This window comes from Arvicanthis niloticus, chromosome X, assembly GCF_011762505.2.
Source record: "Arvicanthis niloticus isolate mArvNil1 chromosome X, mArvNil1.pat.X, whole genome shotgun sequence".
Lineage (NCBI taxonomy): Eukaryota > Metazoa > Chordata > Mammalia > Rodentia > Muridae > Arvicanthis > Arvicanthis niloticus.
In genome coordinates, this window is record NC_047679.1 from 2,732,950 (window position 1) to 2,759,621 (window position 26,672).

Sequence of the window (26,672 nt, forward strand, 5' to 3'; positions counted from 1 at the left end):
AGTTGCCCAACTTGCCCTTCTTGGACTAAAAGCAGCCATTACTCATTTTGGAAGGGAGCCTAAGGTTTTGATAGTGCCTTATACTGCCCATCAAGTCCAAATATTAACGGCGACCTCTGATGTTTGGGCAGTGCTGGTTACTTCCTTCAATGGTCAAATAGATAATCATTATCCTAAGCATCCCATCTTACAATTTGCCTTAACTCAAGCTATCATATTTCCACATATTGTGTCTCAGGAGCCACTCCCAGATGGAATGGTAGTTTATACGGATGGGTCAAAAACAGGAGTAGGTGCCTATGTGGTTAATGATAAGGTTACATCCAAACAATATCATGAAACCTCACCTCAAATTGTGGAATGCTTAGTGGTGTCAGAGGTTCTGGAAATCTTTCCAGGTCCCTTAAATATTGTTTCAGATTCCTTCTATGTGGTTAATGCAGTAAAAGCATTAGAAGTTGCTGGGTTAATTAAGACATCTAGCAGACTTGTAGAAGTTTTTCAAAAGATTCAGCTTACCCTGGCTAAGCGAAGATTCCCTGTCTTTATAACTCATATTAGGGCTCACTCAGGCTTACCGGGACCTATGTCCCGTGGAAATGACCTGGCAGATCGAGCCACAAGGTTGATTGCAATTGCCCTTTCGCCAAAATTGGATTTGGCTAAAGCCTTTCACAAAAGGTTTCATGTGACAGCTGAGACATTACGATGTCGATTTAACATCTCTAGAAGGGAGGCCAGAGATATTGTGACTCAATGCCAAAACTGCTGTCAATTCCTACCTGTTCCCCATACCAGAATTAACCCTCGGGGAATTAGGCCATTACAAATCTGGCAAATGGAATGTTACTCACATCCCATCCTTTGGTAAATTACAATATTTGCATGTCTCTATTGATACCTGTTCTGGAGTTATGTTCGCCTCTCCATTGACCGGAGAAAAGGTGGCCCATGTTATTCAACATTGCCTCAAGGCTTGGAGTGCCTGGGGAAAGCCTAAAATCCTTAAAACTGACAATGGACCAGCCTACACTTCTCAAAAATTTCAACAATTTTGTTGCCATATGGAGGTGACACACCTGACAGGTCTTCCTTACAACCCTCAGGGACAGGGCATCATTGAGCATGCTCATCGTACCCTTAAAACTTATTTGATAAAACAAAAAGGAGAAGTTGAGGAAGCTCTGCCCACGGTGCCACGAGCTACTGTTTCTCTGGCACTTTTTACCCTCAACTTTTTGAATTTGGACAGTCAGGGGAATACAGTGGCTGATCGCCATTGCCTGGAACCAACTAGGCCAAAAGAAATGATAAAATGGAAAGATGTTTTGACTGGTCAATGGAAAGGCCCGGATCCTATTTTAATAAGATCCCGGGGAGCGGTCTGTGTGTTTCCACAGGGGGAAGACAATCCATTTTGGCTGCCAGAGTGACTGACGCGGCGACTCGCGGTTCCTGAAAATGACCCCCCGAAGGATTCATCTGCAGACGCTCTCAGTTCCCATTTGGACTCTCCTAAATCAGGTTCCTAGTATATATAGTGAATTTAGATGGCTATCCTATCTGCTTCTCCAAAACTTATGCCCTTGCCTTCTTAAAAGGTGTTGCTTCTGCTAACTTGTACCAATGTAACTTGCTTTATGTCCCAGTGCTGGTCTGCTTTTTCTATAAGCAGGCCTGATAGCCAGTATACCACTCTGATCCCTATCCCCGTTCAGACGTCTGGAACCTTGATTTTATTCCGACAGAAGAGAGATTTTGATATAACTGCAGCCCTTATTGCTGCTATTACCATCTCTACAACCACAGCTGTGACAGTTGGCACAGACATGGTTAATCAAGTTACAGCAGCTACTGTTGTTAATCAATTTTCAGAAAAGACCTCTGAGGCTTTGACCCTTCCACAGAAAGTGGATGCATTTCAGGCATCCTGTTGTTCAATCAGAGAGTTGATTTGCTCCAAGCCCATGTGGAACAGCTCATGGATGTGGTTCAAATGAGCTGCGTGTCAGCAACCCCACATCCAGGTATTACACCTCTGAGATTTATGAATGATACATTTATTTAAAGCCATAATCTTTCTGCTTATTTAAAAGAGAATTGGAATGGGAAGCTGGACCTGGTGCAACAGCGATCGCAAATCCGGATTTCGAGCCTTGATGGAGCACAGATGGACCCCGTTACCCCTGGCGATTTTACTTCTTGAATTTCTTCTGCCTTTTCTTTCTTTCTTTCTAAAAGGGGGGATAGGACTGTTTGATGCAGCCCTATGTTGTGGATTAGTGTTCATGATGGTTGGTCTGTAAGCTCAGAGCCCAATAAAAACGTGACAAGGCTGCTTTAGTCCAAGCACTCGCAGCCTTGGAGCAAGCATCTCTCCCTGAAATTTGACTATCTAGGCTGAGAAAGTAGCCGATGACTGAGACCCTCAGTCGATGCACCCCAAGGGTTCAGCCCATTGCACTGGGTCGATGAGAGGTCTAAGTCCAGCCATCCCTTGCCTGAATAACCAGTACCTGAACATTTAGAGGTGGTTGCGAGTGGGTACTCAACAGGGAATGTTCCACAAGTGTGGATAGATTTCCCGAAAGTATGCCTGATTGCACAAAGGTTTGATGCCAAGAAACCTCCCCTGGTGGCGCCCCAGGGTGGAGGCTCCCTTTCCCCGTCAAAAGGCATCGAGATGGGTATGGGAATTAAACCCATTACAATATCTCATTTTGCACAGGGGATCAGGCCTCTGCTTTCCCTCACTGAGTTGGTGCTGTGCTTATTGGACAAAAGGCTGTTTCATATTAATAATTTAAACAGGGAGAGATGTAGGAAGCCGTGGTCAGTGGTTATACGTTCGCCATTCCAAGATGGCACTGGCCTCGTGTCTTCCCACTAGTAAACAATTAACTGTGCAGCTGCAAAGGCAGAAAGCCCGCCAAAGTCACTGGCCAATCCCGAGGCGTAATATTGGGTGATGAGTGAACAGTCAATCAGAAGTGAACACGTCACTCTAGGGCGTATTTAAGCGGTGCCTCTTCCGGCTTTTTCCGTCTTTCCGCTTTTGCTGTTTCAAGAAGTAAAGCCTTGTCTGTAGTGATACCCGATTACTGCCTCCGTGTTCTTCTTCATGGGCGAAAAGGGACTTGGGTGGTGCGCGGAACACATAGAAGTGACAAAAAGCCACTAGAACATCGCCAGAAGTTCTTTAGTGAGTTTCAATCTACAAAGTCATGAAATGATCAGTGAAAACGGCAAGGCAAACCAATGTCACAGCAGTGTCAGCAAAATCTAGTGTCAGCAAAGCCCAGTGAAGACCAGCAAAGACTGGTAAGGTGAACCACTGTCACACACAATCTTCCACTGTCTGTTGAATTACGTTTATACCCTTTCCAAACATCATGTGTTCGCTCAAGCATCCACTCTAGCAAAACACCACATGCCCTTTTTCTAGGCAGCTTCCAGAAAAACACCACATGTCTGTTCTCAGCAAAACATCCTCTCAAAAGACAGTTTGCAGAGAAACATCACATGACATAACTCAGTCTTTAAAGAAACCAGAATTTCCCACTCCACAAATTCCATCTATTTAAAGACAAAAATCACATAATCCTGTCAATGGATACAGAAAAAGCCTTTGACAAAATCCAGCACGCCTTTATGATAAAAGTCCTAGAGAAAGTAGAAGTAGAGGGAACATTATTCCACATAATTAAAAACAACCTATGTATAGTAAACCCACAGCCAAAGGAACAGGGAGGAATCAGCTAGAATTGATTGTATAGCCATAACCTCAATTGGTAGAAACCTTTATAATTGTTACTAAGTTGAAGTTCTAATTTCTTAAATGGTACAGAATTTATTTTGAGGCAAAATCTAGATTTTCATTGGGATAAATTTCTTCTATTGATACAAAAAATTTAAAAGTACAGGGCTTAGACTCAGTCCTTCTGTAATTGTTATTATAGACTGATCTGAGATGTTTAAGCCTGTGAGTTAAGGGCCAAATAGTAAATACATGGTTTTGAGTTTATCAGGTGTTTTTAAGATTTTGATTAGAAATAGCTGAGAGTAGATAATAGACAATAGTCCAGATTACTTTACATAGATAGTTGGTTCCACTATATGTGGCATTTAATGTTATTTATTCACTTGTTGTTGAGATAAATCTGCCCCTAACAGCTTCCCATTCATGGATTCAAGGAAGCAGCTGAGCATCTTACCTCCAGGTGAGGCTGAGTTGCCACTGGGCAGAAATTGCCTTTCTCTCCTGAAGACCTATACTGTCCAAAAAAAAAAAAAAAGGACACAATTTACAGCTTAGTTCTATAGAAACAGAATAGGCTAGTCCTTAAAAACTCCTGTTTGTCAAAGGTCTATCATATGATCCTAGGCCAGAAGGCTGAAGACTGATGCTTCAACTTCCTGACTTACTGGGGCTGTATAGGTAGGCAGCTGTCTCTACAATTTATCTGAATTCTAGAAGCTGTGTTAGGCTTTCTACATATTTTCAGTTAATATTAGTGGTTCTTGGATTTCTGATTCGGTTGACGACTTATAGTCTCATAGCCAATCCAAGCTATTTACATTGAGAGAACAGAATTGAGAAGATGGTTTTCAGATGGCATTCAATCTGAAGCCAGGACATAAGTCAGGTGCAGAATTATAGACTTTTAAGTTAGGAGAGAGGACAGTGTGTTATTTTTTCAAAAAATGTTGGACTGAGTGTTAGGTCTATCTTGTACTTCATAAATCACAAAATAGTAATAGTTATGCTCAAGTTATATCTGAGATAAAAGAGTCTTTTGAGTGAACAGAAAGGGGGAAGTGTTGTGGGTGTACCTGGTGCTGTTTGTATTTTAATGCTAATTCTGCTCTCCTGGGGTTGTCTGGAACAAGGAATGAATCATGTACCCAGGACTCCTTGTGAACCATCCCCTAATGAATAAAGGAGCCAATCACTGGGAGAGTAGGCAGGACTTCCAGGTTGGATAGGAGAAGTGAAGGAGCAGGAGGGAGAGAGGGGCCTTTTTGGATGGGACAGTGATAGGGCAAGATGTAGCTACTAGGGTCTCCCAGCTTATGGTAAATCCATCAGGATTCACCACTGAAGAAATTAGAATTAATATGGCTTACAAGATTACCATTCTAGTTGTTGTGCCCAGAGACTGAGTTGCCATAGTTTCTTAAAACAAATAATCAGGAATGTGTGTGTGTGTGTGTGTGTGTGTGTGTGTGTGTGTGTGTGTGTGTTGTACGAAAAGCAATTAAAGAAACAGAGGTCATGAGTGTGAGAAAAAGCAAGTGGACACATTAGAAGGGTTGGAGGGAGAAAAATCAAATGGGGAAATTTTATAATACCTCAAAAATAAAACTATAATAAAATAAATGCAAATAAGTTTAACATGCAACAGAATAATAAATATGTGAGCTTGACAGCATTTATGACATGAAAAGGGAAGAAAAAAACAAAGATACATCAATAACTATAAATAATAGAATTTTCAAAGAAACTTCAAAGTTAGGCAAGGATGACCAAATTGTCTTACTACCCACCCTGTTCCTTCTTTCAAACTTTCAGCAAGCTGATCTCTCATGATCTATAAATTGTTTCTGGAAAATGAGAACAATATCCAGAAACCAAAACAATTTTTATTATGTATTTAGTATAAATTTGACACTAATCTGACAGTCATAAGCTAAAATTCTATAGACAGTACTTATCATAAAGCTAAAATGCACAAATAAAATAAAACCATAAACACAATAAAATTATAAAATAAGTATGAAAAATATTAAAATAATAACCTGCCTAATATAAAACCATAAGCTCAATAAAGTACATAAATAAAAGAAATATGAAAAATACTAAAATAATAACCCACCACAGCCACATCTAAAGTATATGCCAGTCTTCAAGAAAAATGACAGTAGAAAATTTATAACTAGAATATGTTGTCTTGAATTCAATGAAATTCATCAGAAGTTTGGCACACACCTTTAACTCCAGCACTCAGAAGTCAGAGATAAAGGGATCTCTGAGAGTTTGAGGCCAACCTGATCTACAAGTAAGGGCTACACAGTGGAGATTGAAGTGAGCAAGCTGGAGGGGTGAAGAACACCACAAGAAGACCCACAGAGTTGACTAACCTGGGACCAGGGGAGCTCACAAAGCCTGGGCCACCAACCAGGGAGCATGCAGGGGCTGAACCTAGACATATATGAAGGAATGTGCAGCTTGGTCTTCATGCAGGTTGTTCAGGGGCTGTCTCTGACTCTCTCTGTTCCCTGTCATTGGATCTACTTCCCCTTCCCCTACCTGGACTGACTAGTTGGGCCTCATTGGGAGGGGATATGCCTAGTCCTGCTGGGACTAGACATTGCAGGATGGGGGGGGGGGATGCAGTATGCAAGGAGGGAGATACTTCTCTTCTCAGAGGAGAAAGGAAGGGGCAATGGGGGAGGGGTTTGTAAGGGTAGGATAGGGAAGAGAAGAGGAAGGAGGGCTGTGATTGGAGTGTAAAATAAAAATAATTTTTTAAAATGAGAAAAATAGAGGATATTTTATGCTTAGAACATGTTTAATAAATCATGTATGTAGTTCAAGAATAAAAATTGTATGTTCTATTTCTTCTCAAGGAAAAAATTATCTGTCATTTATACCAGACATTTTATAGTTGCTATGGCAACTGGACTATATGCTGAGAACTCAGAGATCCCCAGGGGACAAATCCATTTAGGATGAAGCAACTAGGGAACACTGGAAGACTTAATGATGCTAGAAATGACTAAGGCATATTTTCCACATGAGACTTTTTCATCCAGCCTTTTTTACTGTTATAAAATTGACAAAATAAAATAATGTTACATTTTTAAAAGAAAGTAAAATTACATATTTTTATACAATATGTCTTCATTATGGTTTTCCCTCTATCTACTCTTCTCAGTTCCTCTCCACTTCCTATTCCATCCAGCTCCAACTTCTTTCTGTTTCTCATTAGAAAGCAAACAGGCATCTATGAGATAATGATAAAGTAAAAATAAAACATAAGATAAAAAAAAAAAACCAAACACCTCAGAATCAAAGAAAAAACAGAGAAAGAAATGAGCCTGAGAAAAGGCACAAGAGACACCAACTCAGCTACAAACCCTTTTGATCTACAATGGTGTCCTGCCTACAAAATATGCTAGGGCAAAGGTGGCACAAAGCTTGTGGGAGGAACGAACCAACCACTATCTGACTTGACTTAAGACCCACTCCATGAGATGGAACTCATATCAAACATTGCTTGAATGACCAAAAACCTGAGACTAGATAGTCCAAGTACATAAGGTAAAAGTAAACACTAAAGGAACGGAGCAATAAAATGACTCCTAATGATATTCTTATTTACTCATAAATCAGTGCCTTGCTCAGCCATCATCAGAAGCTTCTTCCTACAGCAGATAGGAATGAATACAGAGACCAACAGCCTGACACTATGCAGAGGGTAGGATACATTTAAACACGAAGTCCTAAGTGGGATGTCTTCATCAAATCCCTCCCCTCAAGTCTCAGAGAACTCTAGAGAAGAGGAGGCAGAATGAGTGTAAGAACCAGAGGAAATGGAGAACACTAGGACAAATGCCTTGTCAGAGCTTCTCAGCTGCTCTGGATCATTATCCCATTGAGAGTTGAACAGCCCCTTCACAGGGGTCAGGAAAGACGACTGGGGCACGATATTTACATTATGACTCATAACAGCAGCAAAATCACAGTTACAAAGTAGAAACAAAATAATGTTCTGATTGGGGGTCACCACACCATGAGGAATAGTATTAAAAGGTCTCAGTATTAGGAAGGCTGAGAACCATTCCTAGGATTGACGCACATATGTGTTGCATGTAGTTTTAAAAATAAACCCAAGCTAAATCTAGCTTTGCACCAACCTTGGAGGTCTCGCTCACCTCCTTGGCTAGCCTATGTCTTGCCTGGAGCTGTCATTCACATTTCTCTGGTCATCCACCCCCTGTGGCTGGCCTGTAGAATACCAGCTATCCCTCACTTAGTTCCTCTTAGCCCCATGAAATGAAAACACTAGAGATCTGTAATATACCAGCCAGATTTATAATGGTAAGTTTCAACCCCAAAATGCCCTTGCAAAGAACAGTTAACTCAAAAACATAATTACAAGCTGCACACTTAGATTAGACAAATACACCACTTCAACTACTCTATTGCCCAGCTATGAAATCCCTAGCCACTTGTGGCTCCTCCAGGCCATATGGTTCTGGTTCATCTTCATCTCCTTCTCCCTCCATCTTCTTCTCCCTCTGTCCTCCATCTCATCTGACCCTGCTCTTTTTCTTTCTCTTCCTGTTCTCTGTATCCTCTTTAAACCAAAGTTTAGTAAAAGCAGGCAGCTTTTACTAATGTTATTTAATCAACTATTGTTGAGACATATATGTCCTGTGAGCATCTTTACCTCCAGGCAAGATTGTACATTGTGGCAAAGTATCCACTGGGCAGGAATTGCCTGTTTTATCTGCAGACCAACACTGTCCAGGAAAGGACATTTTATACAGACTAGGAGACGCTTGCTCTTGCCGAGACAAGGTGGGCAGCCCTTAAAAGAATTTCTGCTTTGTAAAGGTCTGTCAGATAGTTGTTCTGTGCCAGAAGGCTGAAGACAGGTGCTCCAAGGTTTTGGAGAATCAGTGGCTGTCCAGATAGACATTTTATTTCAGTTTTGGAAACTATGTTAGTGCTTCCTATAAGTTTCAGGTAATGGTTGAGTCACTCTTGGATTTCTGAAGGGGTTGAAGACTGACCATAGTCTCTTAACCAACCCAAGCTGTTCAGCATTGAGAGATGATACATATTTGCGAGGATGGTTTTCAGATACTTACAAGCTAAAACCAGGACATAACTCAGGTGTAGAATTGTAAGCCTTTTAACTTAGATAGATGGTAGACTGCTTTTCTAAATTGACTAATTGACCGACTGAGTGTCATTTGTACCTCAAACTATGTAATTTACTTGCCATAATTTTTTTCAATTATATCTGGGAGAAGAGGGATTTTTTTATTGGACAGAAAGGGTGAGGGGTAGGGGAATTTCCCATAGTTATTTGATTGGTTAATAAAGATAACAGGAAGCCAATCACTGGGCAAAGATATGGAGGTGGGATCTTCCAGACAGAACAGGAAGGGAAGGGGAGAAGAGCAGGGTCAGACAAGACAGAGGACAGAGGGAGAGGAAGATGGAGGAAGAAGAAGATGGAGCAAAACTATGTGGCCTGGAGAAGCCACAAGTAGCTAGGGATTTCATAGCTGGGCAATAGAGTAGTGAAGTGGTATATTTGTCTAATCTAAGTGTGCAGCTTATAATTATATTATTGAGTTGTCTGTTCTTTGCATGGGCATCTTGGGGTTGGAGATTTACCATTATAAATCTGCCTGGTATAATATAAATCTCTAGTGTTTTCATTTCTGAGGCTAAGGGGAGCTAAGTGAGGGATAGCTGGCATTTTAGAGGCCAGCCACAGGGGGGTGGCCAAAGAAATGAGAGGGAGCCCAGACATTTCAGGTTAAACTGATTTGGTTAGCTTAGCAAGTTAGCCACAGGAACCAAGGCAAGAAATCCCTTAGAGCTTTTTGGTTAGCTTAGAGCTAGCAATGGTGGTGGGCGAGACCACCGATGCCAACGAATAGCCAGATTTAGAGTAGTTTATTTTAAAACTACACACTCCATATATGAACTTCACAGAGACTGATGCAGCATGCACAGGGTCTGCACAGGGCCTGCACCACATGGGCTCCTAGAGCTGAAAGGAGTAGATCCTCCCTAACACAGAAGCTGATTTCAATTAATAAACACTTGCAAATGAAAACCTACTTTTTCTATAAGAGTTTCACTGAAGAAACTACTCTTAAGGGTAGGCTGCATGCCGAGCAGTAAATGGCCAACAGAAAAGATTCAACAGCATCTTTGGAAGTTGTTTGTCTCATGATGTCATGTCAGAGTCTTGTCTTTTCCTTTCTTTATGTTTTTAATTTTATCTTATTTTTTCTTTTTATTTATTCTTCTAAGTACCAACCACAGCCTCCTCTCCCTCCACTCCTCCCACCCTCCCCTCTTCTTTCCACTCCTCCCCTGCTTCCCTTCAGAAAAGAGCAGGCCTCCCAGGGCTATCAACCAAACAGGGCATAACAAGGTGCAATAAGACTAGGCTCCTCCTCTCATATTAAGGCTGAAAGAAGCAACCTAGTAAGAGGAAAGTGTCCCAAAAGCAAGCAAAAGATTTAGAGACAGACCTGTTCCCATTGTTTGGAGTCTCTCAGAAGCCCCTAGCTAAACAACCACAACATATATGCAGAGGACCTAGCTCATACCTACACAGACTCCGTGATTGTCAACCTTGACTCTGTGAGCCCCTATGAGTTCTGCTTAATTAATTCTGTGAGCCTGGTGTCCTCCACCCCTCTGGCTCCTACAATCATTCTTCCTTTTCTGAGGGGTTTCTGAGTTCTGCCCAATGTCTAGCTATGGGTCTCTACATCTGCTCCCATCAACTGTCTGAAAAACCCTCTCTGAAGGTGACTCAGCTAAGCACTGATTTATGAGTATAGCAGAATATTACTAGGAATTATTTCATTGATGGTTTTTTTTTATGCTGGTTATGTTTGGTTCTACCCTAGGCTTCTGGACCACATAGCTTCCAGTTCCTGGTCATCTAGGCAATGTCAGGCATGCTCCCTCTTGTGGTGTGGATCTCCTTAAATCAGTCACTGGTTGACCACTCCCAAAAGCCCTGAGCCACCATTGACTCAGAACAGGACAAATTATAGGTTGAAGGTTTTAAGCTGTCCCAATTCCTCCACTAGAAGCCTTGTCTGGTTACAGAAGATGGCCTGTTCAGGTTCCATATCCCCCATTACTAGGAGTTTTCACTAGAGTCTCCCTCACAGATTTCAGAGAATTTCCATTGCCCTAGGTTTGCACATTGCCCCTCCCCCAAAATGCACTCCAATTTCAGTTGTCTCTCAAAGTACTATCGACCTCCATCCCTCCCCTTTCTACATGATCCTTCCTGTTGTTATCCCCACCCACCCACAGTCCACCTTCATGTCCTTTGCATATCTATTATGGCTTCCAGTTTAGTGTTTTAAGGGATTTCTGAGTAGTGTATGGCTTTAAAAATCAGAGTCTAATAAGATTTTTAAAAAAATTTTGATAACAAAATTTCTTAATATAGAGATCCAGGTATCCATGGATGAAATGAACTAACAGGACTGTGCTCTCGTGACATTGTATATAAAATTAGGCATGTGTCTACCAACATTTCACAGAAATAAAATTCATTAAAACCATTAAAATTCAATAAAAACCATTAGAATCACTAAGGGGTCCCTAATTTTTAAAAAAAAAGCTAACAAGCATTATTTTATAAGATAAATGTTTTTAAGATCATCTTATTTTTATAGTCAAATAAACATAATGTAGTAGGGCTGGAGAAATAGTCCAGGTCATAGACATCCTGAATGGTGTAAAATGGCATCTCATTGTTGTTTTGATTTGCATTTCCCTAGTGACTAATAACATTGGGCATCGAGTACTATACTTTGATGCACATTTTTGTGAAGTACAAATTATCTACTTATTCTATTTTCCTCTTGTGCTTTTGATATCATACATAAGAAATCATCACCTTTCTCATTGATGTGATAAAAGCAACTTAAGGGACAATGGATTTCCTTTGGCTCACAGTTTAAGGAGGATGCAATACAACATGGTAGGGAAGACATGCCAAGGAGTAACCTCATGGCAGCCAGAGTGTGGAGCAGCTGATTACATTATGATCATAGTCCTGGCAAGGTAGAAGGTCTGGCTACCTCTACCTAACTTGGAATTCCTTCAGTGCCTCTAGAGTTCCTCTTTTATTCTGTGGGCTTTGGTTACTTCTTAGTATTATCACCCTTACTTTTAATATTTGAAAATGATTCTCAGTGAAAGAGGTTATATTCCACCTCACCACCTGTAAGGGGAACTTCAAGAGGGAAGATTTAGCCTTTCATAATTTTCAGGTTTTCAGGCTTGAAGGCAAGCACCTTCACCAAAGGGGCAGTCCAGAAAGGCCTCAGGTGCCACTGTTAAAGTATAAAAGCAGAATCTCTTCTTTGTTTTAAGATAGAATCTCATTATGCACCTAGGCTGGCCTGAGCATCAATCCTCCAGTTTTAGCTTCCTGACTACTGGGATTGCAGGTGTGTACCACGGCACCTAGCATAATGAATCCTTTTACAATATAAAACATAGAAATAAATAATACAGCTGTTAACATTTGTGCATATTAACTTTAATATGGTTCTAGTTTATTCATGCCACATCTGATTTCCATTTAAAACTCACAGAAATAATTTTCTATGTCATTAAATACTTGTACTAAAAAAGAATCTTCCAAGGATGTACAATAAATTCTATAATTTACTGAAGCAGTCGTAGCTACTAGGCAGCTGCAAGAATCATGCTGGATTTCATACCTCACATGTCAGAGTTTCAAAACAAACCATGAGAATGAGTAGAAATCTGCAACTGGCAGGGGTGGGAAGGTGGGGGTCATCTCCAGGACAAAACAGAGATCTGGCATAAGAGAGGCACCCAAGAATCAATAAGGGTGAACTTAGCTGTGACTCTGTGAGTCACATTGGGGATGCGGAACCTGAAGACTCTACCTCCTGTAGCCAGGCAGAAACCCCAGTGGGGAGATAGTGTCGCTAACTCACCCACAAAAATTTATCCCAAAATTTATCCTGCATATAATGCATGCGACGGGATGGAGCAGATACTGAAGGATAGCCAACCAATAATCAGCCCAACTTGATACCCATCCCATGGGCAAGCACCAATCCCTGACACTATTAATGATACTCTATTAGCTTGCAGTCAAGAGTCTAGCATGGCTGTCCTCTGAGAGGCCCCACCCATCAGCTGACTCAGACAGATACAGACACCGACAGCCACCAAACAGTGAATGGACCTTGGGGACTCTTACAGAATAGGAGGAAAGATTACAGGTCCCAAAGGGGATAGGAACTCCACAGAAAGACCAACAGAATCAACTAACCTGAACCCTTGGGGCTCTCAGAGACTGAACCACCAACCAAAGAACATACACGGGTTGGACCTAGGCTTCCCTGCACATATGTAGCAGATATGCAGCTTGGCCTTCATGTTGATCCGAACAACTGGAGCAGGGGCTATCCCAAAGCTGTTGCCTATTCATCTAGCGGGGATAACTTGTCTGGCCTCAGTGAGAAAGGATGTGCCTAGCTAGCCTCACAGAGACTTAATGTGCCAGAGTGGGGAATACCCAGGAGACCCCCACCCTGTCAGAGGAGAAGGGAAAGGGGGTGGGGGGAAGAATTGTTTGAGTGGGTGACTGGGAGGGGGACAATGAGTGAGTGAAATGTAAAGTGTAAAAAAAATAAGTAAAGTAAGTTTTTAAAAATGGGTCTTGAATTTTTACTTAGCTTGAGGTAACATATGGTAGAAACTGCTCTGGGTGCTTAAGGCAAAACAGACAAAAATTCCCTACTCTGGTGAAGTATCTACATGAAGAGCTATTTCTAGAAAATCTGTCAGGGGTCTGTATGACTTATAAGCAAAAATCTTTAACTGCTAGCGACTCAATTAGGGGAAATAAAAATAGTTTCAAATAAACTGTACATACAAAGAAAACCTATTTTACTCTGTGGGAGAAAAATATTTGAAGACAGTAATGTATATTTTTATTCTTTTTTTCATTTTTAAAGTATGTTTATGATTTTGGGTTAGGGCTGTTTTATTTGAAGTGTTTTTTAATTAGCTTACAAAGTAATAAGTTTCCTTACAGCATTTCATAAACACTTAGTTTCAGGTAATTTTCTCACCACCACGTCTTTCCCATTTCCCTTTTCCAGTGAACCTCTCTACCCTTAGAATTCCCTCTCCACTTCCTTATCTCGTGAATTCTACTTTATCTTTCCCCAACATCCTTCCTTAAATCTTCTTTTATCCAATGTCACTAACCTCTTTCTAATTTTCTAGTTTCCACATACACTCCCATCTCAATACACACATTTAACAGTTAGAAGCCAGGATCCAGATATGGCAGAGAACATGCAGTATTTGTTTTTCTGAGTCTGGGTCACTTTGTTTGATACACTTTCCAGATCTATCCATTTTCTTCCAGATTCGTTTCATTTTTATTTATAACTGAATAAAACTCTATTATGTATATGTATCATGTTTTAATTACACATTTATCAGTTGATGGGCAGCTAAGCTGATTCTATTCCCAAGCTGTTATGAATAAACAGTATGAACATATGTTCTGTGACACTATTTCTAAGGAGACATGAACAAATGTCTATACACCCCAGATAGGAAATGGGTAACCAATCAAAGTATATGGCTATCACCAAAGTCTAACTTGGTAAACCAATGAGTTTTACTGGAGTCACTTACAAAAATGTGGGTGAGGGGTTTACTTATAGGAACAAAAGTTACTCAAAGACAACTGCAGCATCAAAGCACACCCCAGCATGGGTGACAGCTCAGACTAACTGAACTGCTGATAACAAGCTCAGACCAAGATCCTGGAAGAAGCACAGACCAGCTACGTAACCTACAAGAAGCAGACACTAATTGAGCTGCCTGGAATGGGCTCAGAGCAATTGAGCTGCAGTTTGCTCAGGTTTCCAGCTTTCATGAACTGTCAGCATTCTTTACTGCTCTTATACTGTTGGGGATAGAGGGACCTTATGAATCTGGTCAGTTTCAGGAACTTATTGAAGCCATTTTGAGATGTTTACTTCCTATTTTAGTGAGCTTCCCCAGAGGATAGGATGTTTCATCTCTCCTTTAACACCTTCTGTCTCAAAGAGCTTGCCTCTGAGATGGAAAGTTTTACTCTCAGAGGAAACTGATACACAGTGTTGAAGAACAGGTATGCACAGGAAGGCACAGTCATTTGGGTATGTGCCCAGGAGTAGAATACCTGGGTTATATGGTAGTTCTGGTCTCACCCTTTTGAGAAATCGCTAGTCTTTCATTTTGCAGGGTCACTAGTTTGCACTCTCTCTAGCAGTGAATAAGGGTTCCTCTTTCCCAAAATCCTCACCAGCATTAGCTGTCACTTGTTTTGTTGATCTTAGTCATCCTGATAGGTGTACGATGGAGTCTCAAAGTAGTTTTGATTTGCATTTCCCTGATGACTAAAGATGATGAACAATTTTTCAAGTACTTACTAGCTTTTATATTTCTTCTTTGGAAAACTATCTGTTCAACTCATTAGCCCATTTACTGACTTCCAGTTTGTGTGTGTGTGTGTGTGTGTGTGTGTGTGTGTGTGAGAGAGAGAGAGAGAGAGAGAGAGAGAGAGAGAGAGAGAGAGAGATATTTCTGCAGTTCTTTATATATTCTATATATTAACCTCTTGCTTAAAGTATAACTAGAAAAGATTTTCTTTCATTCTATAGACTGTTCACTTGGCTGCTAGTTTTCTTTGCTGGGCAGAAACTTTCATTTCATGTTTTTTTCATATTTATTACTTCTAAGATTTATTTCCTTTGCTATTCAGAGTTCTTAACTCTCTCTCTGTGTGTGTGTGTGTGTGTGTGTGTGTGTGTGTGTGTGTGTGTGTGTTTCCTGGGTTTACCTCTATCTCTTGCTACATATCATTTTAAATTAAAATCTTTGATCCATTTTTATTGAATTTTGTGCACACTGAGAGATGGGGATCTAATGTCATCTTCTGAAAGTGGGTGGCAAATTTTCCTAGAACCATTTGGTGGTGCTGCTTGTGGAGGTTTAGGTGGTGCAGCTTTGTTGCAAGAAGAGCATCACTGTGTGGAGAGAAAACTTTGAGATTTAAAAAACAAAATCCTTCCTGTTTGTCCTTTCTGCTTCATGGTTGCATCTTCCTGCTCCTGCCACAACACCTGCTACTTGTTTTCATTCACTGTGGTGGTTTGAATACACTTGGCCCATAGAAAGTGGCATTGTTAAGAGGTGTGACCTTGTGGGAGGAAGTGTATCACTGTGGGGTTGGGCTTTAGAAGTCTTCACCTATTGTGGAAGAGAGGTTTCTCATAGCTGCCTGCAGATGCCAGTCTCTAATGGTTGCCTTCAGATCAAAATGTAGAACTCTCAGCTCCTCCTGCACTATGCCTGCCTGGACACTGCCATGCTCCTGCCTTGATGATAATGGACTGAACCTCTGAACCTGTAAGCCAGCCCCAATTAAATGTTGTTCTTGTAAGAGTTGCCTTGGTCATGATGTCTCTTCACAGCAATGGAAACCCTAACTAAAACACCTACCATGATGGATTTTTATTTCTCTTGACCCATAAAGCCAGATAAACTCTTCTATAAAAGCTGCCTTAATTATAATGTTTTATCCCAACAACAGAAGGGCAATTAATACAGGATTTCATTTTCTTTGCTGTATTCAGTCGAACTGATTTTTCCTCAGCTCTTCTTTATTCAGTTATTCTTTTCATATTTTCATATGTTCTCAAAGATCAGACTGTCTTCTTCCATATATACAGTATTCCTTTCAGAATTTCTACGGTATTTGCTTGATTGTAGTGAATTGCCTTAACTTGTATTTTTCATGAAATATTCTGATTTATCCATCAATTTTGAAAGATAGCTTTGATGTTTATAGCAATCTTCTTTTACTGTTATTGCTTTCAGAGCTTTAAGTATATCATTTCATGCATTACTGGATTTTAGGGCTGTTAGTGAAAAATCTGAAGTTACTCTGGTATTTCCACCTCTGTATATGAGCTAATGTTTTTTCTTTACATATATTAATATTGTTTCTTTACTTTGTAGTTTTTACATTTTGACTATGATACACTGTGTAGAAGTTCTTCTCTGGCCATACCTATTTGGAATCTAAAGTTCTTCTTGTGTTTAGATATTAACTTCTTTCCCTAAATTTGAGACATTTTTAACCGTGATTAAATAACTTATCATTTAGCTTTTATCCCAGATCCTTCTTCTACCCCATAATTCTTAGATGTGGTCTCTTGAAATATCTCAGACTTGGAAATTTAGAGCATGTTCATTAATTTTTGTCTTTATCTATATCTGAGTGTATTATTATCTGGATTTTGTAATGCTTCTGAAAATTCATTCTTTTACATGTTTTTGTCTGGTTTTGGTGCTTTCTGAAGCAATTTTTATTTGATTGTTTCTTTCATTTTCAGAATTTTGGTTTGGTTCTTTTTCAGTGCTGCAACTCCCTCTGTATTTTATTTTTAACTTTCTGTTTCATTCGCTCTGAAGATTGTCTTATTAAGGCCTTGAATCAATTTCTTAAGTTCATTCATATGTTTATTTGAGTTTTCTATATGGCCAATGATCTTTTCATTCACTTTACATCTCAATTGCTGCCTCAATTCTTGGTCAACCCCTCATACAATCCCTCCCTTTCCCCTCTCATTCTCGTCTGAGAATGTGGAGCCCCTCCCCCAGGCACCTCAAGTCTCTTCAGGGCTAGAATGTATCCTCTCCCATGGAGGCCAGGCAAGACAGCCCAACTAGGAGAATTTATCCCACAGGCAACCAAATTTAATCAAAAAAGACAGGGAAGGACACTTCATACTCATCAAAGGAAAAAAAATAATCTGCCAAGATGACACCTTAATTCTGAGCAATTGGAGTAGAGGCTGTCTCAAAAGCCAGCAATCCTATTAAAAGTAGTATTGTGGAGTCTTTCTCATACAATTCAACTATACTGGTATTTTTTGATTCCATTAGAGGGGAATTGAGAGGTTAGGAATCTGACCAAAATTGAGAGCAGCACAAATCCACAAATATCTAGACAATATTTTGACATGATCATTTGATGAAACAACAGTAGGTCTACTTCTCACATACCATGGTCTATGACCTACTCAGTGATAGACTTTTGACTAGGTTTATATTACCATACATGAAATATCTCCTTCAAATTCAACTAGAAACTTGTTCATTACTCCATAAACATTATGCTACTATTATACCATCGGGCATATCTTGCCTCACAAGTTGGTATTGTAATAGTCAGGGTCTACTGCTAGATAAGACCATGGGTATCTTTTCTCCTCTTGTAGCCTATATAGCATCTTCCAGCTCTATGAAAAGTAACCAGCAGAGAGTTTCTTGGTCAGTTGAGGCTGATTTTTCTATGTCCTGTAAACCAAGTGAATAGTGTCTTCAGGAATACAGTCTTATCATATAGTTACAGTGAGTAACCACGATCAATGACAATAGTCAATGTTTTTGGGTAGCCTTCAGAGCCCCTCTGCTAATAATTCATAAAGAGATATCCCATATCTGACACTAAGTCTTTCATTTAATAACCCATGTCCTCTAGGAGCAGCATTGTCTGCCTATACAGGGATCCTCTGTTCAAACCCTCATTTAAAATATATTATTCCTAAAAATTACCTTTAAAGCTACTAAATTTTAATAAGGCTTCTTCATACATCCTTAGCTTTAAAATGACTGAGAAATTACTAAATCAAGAGAGCTAAGATACACATTGTGGAAGGAAGGCAACTATAGAGAGATTAGAAAGGAAAGGGGTTCCCAATAGAAAGCTGGTTCAGAAAGCATCCCTAAAAATCCATGAATCTCTTCCATTGAGACTGGAATCACAAAGCAGGAGAATGGCTGGCCAAAGGTTAACTTCAATGGGCTATCATAGATAGAGCTACCCTATTTATATGGTAGGAATCATATAACAGGAAGTTACACGCAATTTCTCCCTCCCTTCCCGAGACATAACACTTACCAGTCCTGCTGTGATATCTGGATTTAGAAGGCAGGAAGACTGTAAGTTCCAGACCATCCTGGGCTGTCTAGTGAGACCCTATTTTAAAAAGGAAGGGAGGAGGAATGAGGGCGGGATGGAGGGATGGGGTGACAGAGAGGGGAGGGAAGTGTGTAGCAATCAGAGCCACCAATTAACTTGTAAGGAATATACCACCTAAAGCCACTTGTCAGAGCTTTCTATTCCTGTGACAAATACATGAGAAAGCCAATTTATAAAGAAAAAAGGTTTGCTTCTATCTTGCATTGTTGTGGGTGTGTTGGGGGGGGGGGCACTTCAGTACATGAGTAAAAGGGTCAGCTGGGACCTGTGGTGAGGCAGCACATCACAGCAGAGAGTGCTCAGTAGAAGAAGAAATTGTAGTTGGGAAGCAAAGAAAGAATGATGAAGAGACCCAATGGCCTACAGTCTCCATCAAGGGCCAGGCCTAGAGGGATCTCTTACTAGGCCCCACCTCTTAAAGTTTCCATAACTTTCCAACAGCATCACAGGCTGGAGAACAAGCTTTTAACACATCTGTCTGTGGAGTACATTCTAGGTCCAAAGTATAGCACCACATAGCCACCAAAGAATATGTTTCTGAAGTCTCAAAACTTAATAGTGCAAACAGGGAGATGACTCAGCTGTGGGTAACAACAGCACTTGGCACACAAGGAAGCCTGGGTACAAATAGAGGGAAAAAAAAAAGCTAGACACAGTGGCACTTGTTTGTGATCCCGGTACTCGTCCAGAGAATGGGAGGCAGAGTCATGGGAATCTCCTAAACCTCAGAGGCCACTAGACCAGAATAGGAAACATGACAGAAGCAAGATATAAAAAGAGGACCAACTCCCCAAACTGTCCTCTGACCTCTACATGCACTCCTTGTACGCATACACAAAAATAAATGAATGCACTTTATAAATCAATAGTAGCAAACGATCAACTACATCACCGAGAACACAAAGATAACTTGTAAATCCAAGCTTAATCCCCAGAGAGCTGCCCTTAGCTCACTCTGCTCATTACTATTTAACCAAACTCATCATGTCCCTCACACCATTCCTGTAGCCTCTCATCTTCCTTTTCCTCTCCCCCAGCCCTGTCCTTCTATACACAGTAGCCTAGCAAGGTACTCCCAACCCTTGCACGAAGTCCGACAACCTGATTTGGTCCTCGCCGATTATTCTCATCTACTCCATGCTGTGACCCTCATCTTAGTATCCAGAGGAAGCCAATCCTGAACACTTAAGTCCTCCCAAGTCAGGCAGCTGCTGAGAAATGAGGCAAGGTAGTAAAGAAAAGAGGGGCTTTCAGGCCTCCTAAGAAGGTTGGGCACAGCTGTGTACAGCAGGGTTCCTTCTGCCACTGCCTTCATCAAGCTACAAAGGGCACCAGCTTCTCTCCCCTCTCTTGTTCTCAGATCAGCAAAAATTGGACTAATCTGGGGTTTTCTCCTCCTAAGCAGTGTTAAATATGTTGCTTAATGGCCAGCCAAACTAACCTCTACTTATTATATGATGGAATTTGGTAAAAGTCAGGGAGTATGGTTGGTTACATGCAGAACAGATTATCCAGGGCAGAGAAGGGGAAAGTTGGTGTGCAGTAGTGGTGGTGGTGTGTTTGTATGTGTGAGAGTCTGTGTATGTGTGTTAGACTGTGTGTGTGTGTGTGTGTGTGTGTGTGTGTGTGTGTGTGTGTTAGGTCTGTGTGTGTTGAGTCTCTGTGTGTGTTACAACCTCTGTGTGTGTGTGTGTGTGTGTGTGTGTGTGTGTGTGTTAGAGTCTGTGTGTACATTATGGGATTTCTGTTGTGGAGTTCATGTATACATGTGGTATGCAGTGTGTGTGTGTGTGTGTGCACGCACATGCATGAATGTGTGTGAGAGAGATGTGAGGCAGTGTGTGTATCGTGTGTGTTATGGAGGATGAGGATAGGGTATAGTATGTGTGTATTAGGTTTCGTGGATGTGTGGCTATGTGTGATAGATTCTATGTATGTGTTTGTTATGGGTTTATGTTGTGAGTTATACGTGCTGTGAGATGTCTGTGTGATGTGGGTGGTATGTATGTTTATAGGTGTGTGTATGTGTCTTGTGGATGGTAGAAATAGGGGTGTGGTGTGAGTATTAAACTCTGTGTATTTATGCATGTGTTGTGAAATTTGTATTTTGAGGCTTTATGTGTGTGTTGTGGGGTACACGTGTATATGGTATGATATTTGTGTCTATGTGGTGTAATGTGTGTATGTCTGTATAGTGTGTCTTGTGTGTGTGTCAGACTCTGTATATATGTGTGTGATTGGTAGTGTATGTGTGTTATAGGGGTTATGTTGTGAAGTGTATGTGCTGTAGATGTCTGTGTGTGTTAGACTCTGTGTATGTGCATGTGTATGGTTGTGTGTATGTGTGTGTGCGTGTGTGTGTTTGACTGTGTGCATTGAGGATTTTTGTTATATGTGTATATATATATTGTGTTGTGTATGTATATGGGATGTGAGGTGTGTGTGAGATGTGGGGTGGTGTGTACTTGTGTGTTGTGGGAATTGTGGGATAGGGATATGTGGTATGTATGTCTGGGTGTATATTAGACTCTGTATGTTGTGGGGTTCATTTTTGTGAGGTAATATATATGTGTGTAGAATGCATATATGTGATGAGATATGTACATATGATGTGTGAAGGGGTGGGGTGGGATGGTATGTTGTAGGAGGTGTGTAAGTAAGTGGTGTGTGTGTGTGTGTGTGTGTGTGTGTGTGTGTGTGTTCCACAGGGAGAGATGTACCCAGAATGAAAACAGTGGAGGGTGGAGGCCTTCAGGATTCTTTGAAACTCCCAGGTGGAACACACATCCTGCAGCATGGACCTTTCCTGCCCAGCTGGGATATCCTGTGTTTGTCGAAAGGACTACACGGGGAAGCCATAACCATTGTCCTTTCTGAAATTTGCCAATGTGCCCCTCCCCAGATTGAGGCAGCCGCCCCAAACAGAGGAAGAGTGACTTTGGAAATGCGTTATCAGCATCCTCCATGGACTTCCTCACCTCCTGCCCAGCCCCATTAGCTGCTAGCTCCTCAGCATCCTCAGACAGAAACCTCAAAAGCCTGGACAGGGTCAGCATCCTGAAGCCAGCTGCTTTTGGCAGCTTCCTTTCTGGTCAGGCCTAACCTCTGTACAGCTCTGAGTGCACCGCTGACAACCACGGCTGCAGCACAGAGCACGGGATGGAGCCCCGACGGCCAGGGGCTGCAGCAACCGCTTTCCACCAATGCTGGCCAGCCCAGCTGCTGCTGCTGTGGCTCTCAACCCTGAGCTGTTCTTTCTCCTTGCCAGCTTCTCTCCCTCCTTCTCTGGTACCCCGAGTCAGAAGCAGCTACACTCTGGGAAAGACATTCCTCGGTCTTGATAAATGCAATGCCTGCATCGGGACATCCATTTGTAAGAAGTTCTTTAAAGAAGAAATAAGGTCAGAATCGCCATCAAATAACTCAGAGGAGCAAATTGAGCTTTTCTTAGTGTGAAGATGTCTAATTTATGGGTGGGAGCTGAAAAGAAGGCATTTAACAGTGGTAATGGGTTGACATAGGAGGGCAAGGGTGGAAACCAAACTGTTGCCCTGAATGCTAAATTCAAATGTTTCTTTTGAAACTAAATGGTGTACATTCTTTCTATGACTACTGCCTGGGACTGTTGAGTTTTCCCATTCATTTCTCACAATGGGAGAAATGAAATATATAGAAAGCTACTATGTGGCAGACATTTTAAACTATTCCAGGTGTTGATAGTTTGCACCCATTATTCAGACAGTAAGCAAACATGGTGTCTTAAGGGACTTGCCCAAGGCAGACCTGGAACACAAACAAGGACAGTTTGCTCAAACATTTCAGAGCCTGTTTTCTGTTGTGTGATATTGATCTGATGAAAAATCAGAGTTTAGTTCACTGTAATGCAAGTGGCTCTCACAGAAAGAAAGAAAGAAAGAAAGAAAGAAAGAAAGAAAGAAAGAAAGAGAGAGAGAGAGAAAGAGAGGAAGGAAGGAAGGAAGGGAGGAAGAACGGAAGGAAGAAAGCAAGCAGGTTTATGAAGACAAAGTCATGGAGCATTTAACAAGGCAAAGAACCAGCAGGGACCAAGTGGGAACAGCCACCACAATTCTGTTCTTACCTTCTAGGTGATCAGACAAAAAGAACAAAATTACAAATAATAGTGAGCTTTGGTCCTAGGCATGCCTGAGTACAGGAGTGCCACAGACAGGAGACGGGTTTTCTGGGGACTGGATTTTTTTCTGAACAAAGTCATACAGGATGAACTGAAAGTTTTTAGAAGGGAAAGAATTAAGACTCAAGAAGCATCTTAAGCAAGGGCAACAGTGTGGAAGAGGTGAGAGGTGCTGGTGGCTGAAACCCTAGGTGTAGGTGGTAATGGACAGAGGAGAAGCCTGAGGGAAGTTATGAGGCACAGGCTCTTGAATGCTGGGCTAAGAAATGGGGAGCTCAGCCTGTGAATCAGTGATTCCCAGTTTTCTTTTCAGCACCAAAGACCTTTGACCTATACTGTTTCTCCTCCTTCCACTAAAACCTTATGCCTGCAAGATTCTGTGACCAAACAAAAGGCATAAGCAATGATATACAGCCTCTTTATTAGATAAAGATACCTGTAACTATTCCATTAAATTACTAAAAAGAAACAAATATAAAAACCCGATCAAAAACATTAAATTTCTTTTTTCTCCTTTTTGCTTTTTTCTTTGCTACATATTCCTTGTGCAAAATGATGGGCTTCTTTATGACAATTTTATGCATATATATTATGTGCCTTAATGGTATTTATCTTATTTTTTCTTGTCCCTCTTTTTTCAATACCTTTCCTTTTCTCAACTAGTCCCTGTTTATTTTCATTTCATATATTTAAAAACATGTATATTCCGCATATAAGAAAAATGTGATTTTTGGTTTTCTGATCATGTAATATGATCTTTACTTCCATACATTTTCCTAAAAAATGACATAGTTTTGTCACTCTGTGTGGCTGATTAAACTCCATTTGTGTGTGTGTGTGTGTCACAGAAAATATTAAACTTCATCTTATTTTATTTTACTTTGTTTTATTTTATTTTATTTCATGCGCATGAGTATTTTGCCTGCATGTGTGTCTGTGCATCAAATGCATGGCTGATCTTGAGGAAGCCAAAAGATTGTGTCAGATCCCCTGGGACTAGAGCTAAAGACAGTTGTGAGACACCATTTGGGTGCTGGGAATCCAACCTGGGTTGTCTGGAAGAGTGCTCTTAACCAGTGAGCTCTCTTTTTAGATCTATTAAAATGTTTTTTATGGTTTTTAGATGTTTTATGGAGTTCATGTGGACATTTACTATTAAGGATGTTTGGTTTCTGTTCTTCCTGGTGATGAAATGAAACCTCAGGCAGGGCCTCTCAAGTGCTACCATTGAGCTACATTGCCAGCCATCACTAGTAAGCCTTTTATAAACTCTTTGTGAAGGTTGCAAAGTTGAAGCATCCCTAATTAAAACTAGTCTGTTGCAGACAATAGGGAGGCTGTTAAGCTGAGAGATAAAACCTGTGTTTCAGGGGGATCTCATAGAAAACTGTAAGGAGGGTGGCCTGGGGTTGCTCTCAAGGACTGAAGAACTAGAAGAGAGATTGCTTCTGACAAAGGAGGGCAGAAAGGATACTCCTGGATTCAGCTCTGTGTTCACTTTGTTAACTGACACACTATGAAAAGAAGTAATAAAAATATGGAGATGTTGAATTTGAACTCAAGGCTTCCCACCTAGGAAGTGGGATGCAGAGAACTGAGAATATAGTGAAGTGTGATGATTTCTCAGAAAGCTGCAATGAGGATATGGATATAGTTTAAGGTGGGAGAGAAACAAACTGCAGGATTCCAATGAAGAGCTCAACACTCCCATCTCCTTCATCAACTTCAAGATGTTTTCATTGCAGCACTGTTTCATTAGATTTCAAGATATCCCATGTGCACCTGAAGACGAAGTGTGCAAGAAAACATCAGACAGGGCCGGTTCATGGGGTTACAGCACTGTATGCTGAGAATACTTAAGCACAGCAGAGAGAGGCAGAGAGGCTCTGCAGGTATGAACCTGCTTCTCATCTTTCTTGCTAGCTTATAAATAATTTTCTTTTATTATACGCATAGTAGTCATTTATTTTAGGAATGTTGATTAAGAAAAAATCAAAATAAAAATCATATAGAATTCATTCTGAAGTGGGCTAGAGAGATGAACCCATGGGTAAACTGCTTCCTATGAACTTGGATCCCCTGCACCCACGTTAAAAATGAACATGGATACATGGACTTGTAACTTCAGAACTGGGAAGTGGAAATAAATGGATTGCCAGAGACCCTGTTCAAACAAACAAACAAACAAAACCTAACTAACTAACGAACATAATCTTATGTTGGAAAGGCAGAGACAGGCAGGATCCTGCAGCTCATTGACCAGCCAGGCTAGCTGATCCAGAAAGCTCCAGGTTCTGTGAGAGAACTTGTCTCAAGAAAATAAAATGGTAACCTCATCCTAGCCCCCATGTGTTCTTTGGTGGTGGCTCAGTCTCTGAGAGCTCCCAGGGGTCTAGATTAGTTGACTCTGTTGGTTTTCCTGTGGGGTTTCCTATCCAGTGTTTGGCTGTGGCTATCTGCATCAGTTTCAGTCTGATGCTGGGTAAAGCCTCTCAGAGGACAGTTATGCTAGGATCCTGTCTGCAAGCATAACAGAGTAGCACTAATAGTGTCAGAGATTGGGGATTGTCCATGGGATGGGTTTTGAGTTGGACCAGTTAGCGGTTGGCCATTCCTTCAGTCTCTGCTCCATCCTTGCATTTCTTTTAGACAGGACAAATTTGGGTTGAAAGTTTTGTTAGGTGGGTTGATGTCTTTATCCCTCCACTAGTGGTCCTGCCTGACTACCGGAAGTGGCCTCTTCTGCTTCCATGTCCCCACTGTTAGGCATTTTGGCTAAGTATATTCATCCAAATATACCATTTTTAAGAGTTTGTCACAGGGAATTAATAAGAGAGATACCCAGTCTTACTGCAAGAATGTTTGACACATCACTGCTTATAATTTTGAAAAGTGAAAAATATCGATGTTGTCTCATAGTGGTGGGTTAGTTAAGTATATATAGCTGGTTGATGTAACTGAATACCATAAATCTATTAAAATCAGATTTTGGAGAAGAATATTTAATAATGAGAACAAGTGTTTGTTATATACTATTAAAGTGCTTAAAGAGTATATAAGAATGATTGTATCTTTGTGCAGGTTTACATGTGCATGAATACGCTGGGTATGTGTATCCCTTTATAGAAATATGTATTTAAATGCAAATGCTCTGGTTTGTATGTATATGTAAAGGCCAGAAGTTGATGTCAGGTATCTTTCTCAGATACTAACAATTTTATTTATTTATTTATTTATTTATTTACATCCCAAATGCTGCCCCTCCCAGTTCCCCCTCAAAAGGATCCTCACTTCATCCCCCCACACACACACCTTTCGCCTCTAAGAGGGTGTCTCCTACCCTGGGGCATCAAGTCTTTACAAGATTAGGCACATCCTCTCCCACTGAGGCCAGCCAGACAAAGCAGCCCTCTGCTGGATATGTGCCTGTGGGCATTGAACCAGCCTATGTATGCTCTTTGGTTGATAGTTCAATCTCTGGAAACTCCCAGGTGTCCAGGTTAGTTGACACTGTTGGTCTTCTTGTGGGTTTGCCATCACCTTCAGGACCTTCAGTCCATCCCCTAACTCTTCCACGGAGGTCTTCAAACTCCATCCAAGGCTCACCTGTGAGTATCTGCAGCTGTTTCAGTCAGCTG

At 40.9% G+C, this 26,672-nt stretch overlaps 1 protein-coding gene across 2 annotated transcripts in view; it reads left to right on the forward strand.

Moving 5' to 3' along the window:
* Positions 1-21,906: 21,906 nt before the first annotated feature.
* Dipk2b (divergent protein kinase domain 2B) overlaps positions 21,907-26,672 on the forward strand; it is a 43,569-nt gene continuing 38,803 nt past the window's right edge. For both annotated transcript variants that reach the window (XR_013106071.1, XM_034485737.2), the window contains exon 1: positions 21,907-22,282. Coding sequence is in view for 1 of the 2 variants with exons in the window: in XM_034485737.2 (XP_034341628.1) it covers positions 22,041-22,282 (242 nt within the window). In the remaining variant the exon portion in view is untranslated. The remainder of the gene's footprint in view (positions 22,283-26,672) is intronic.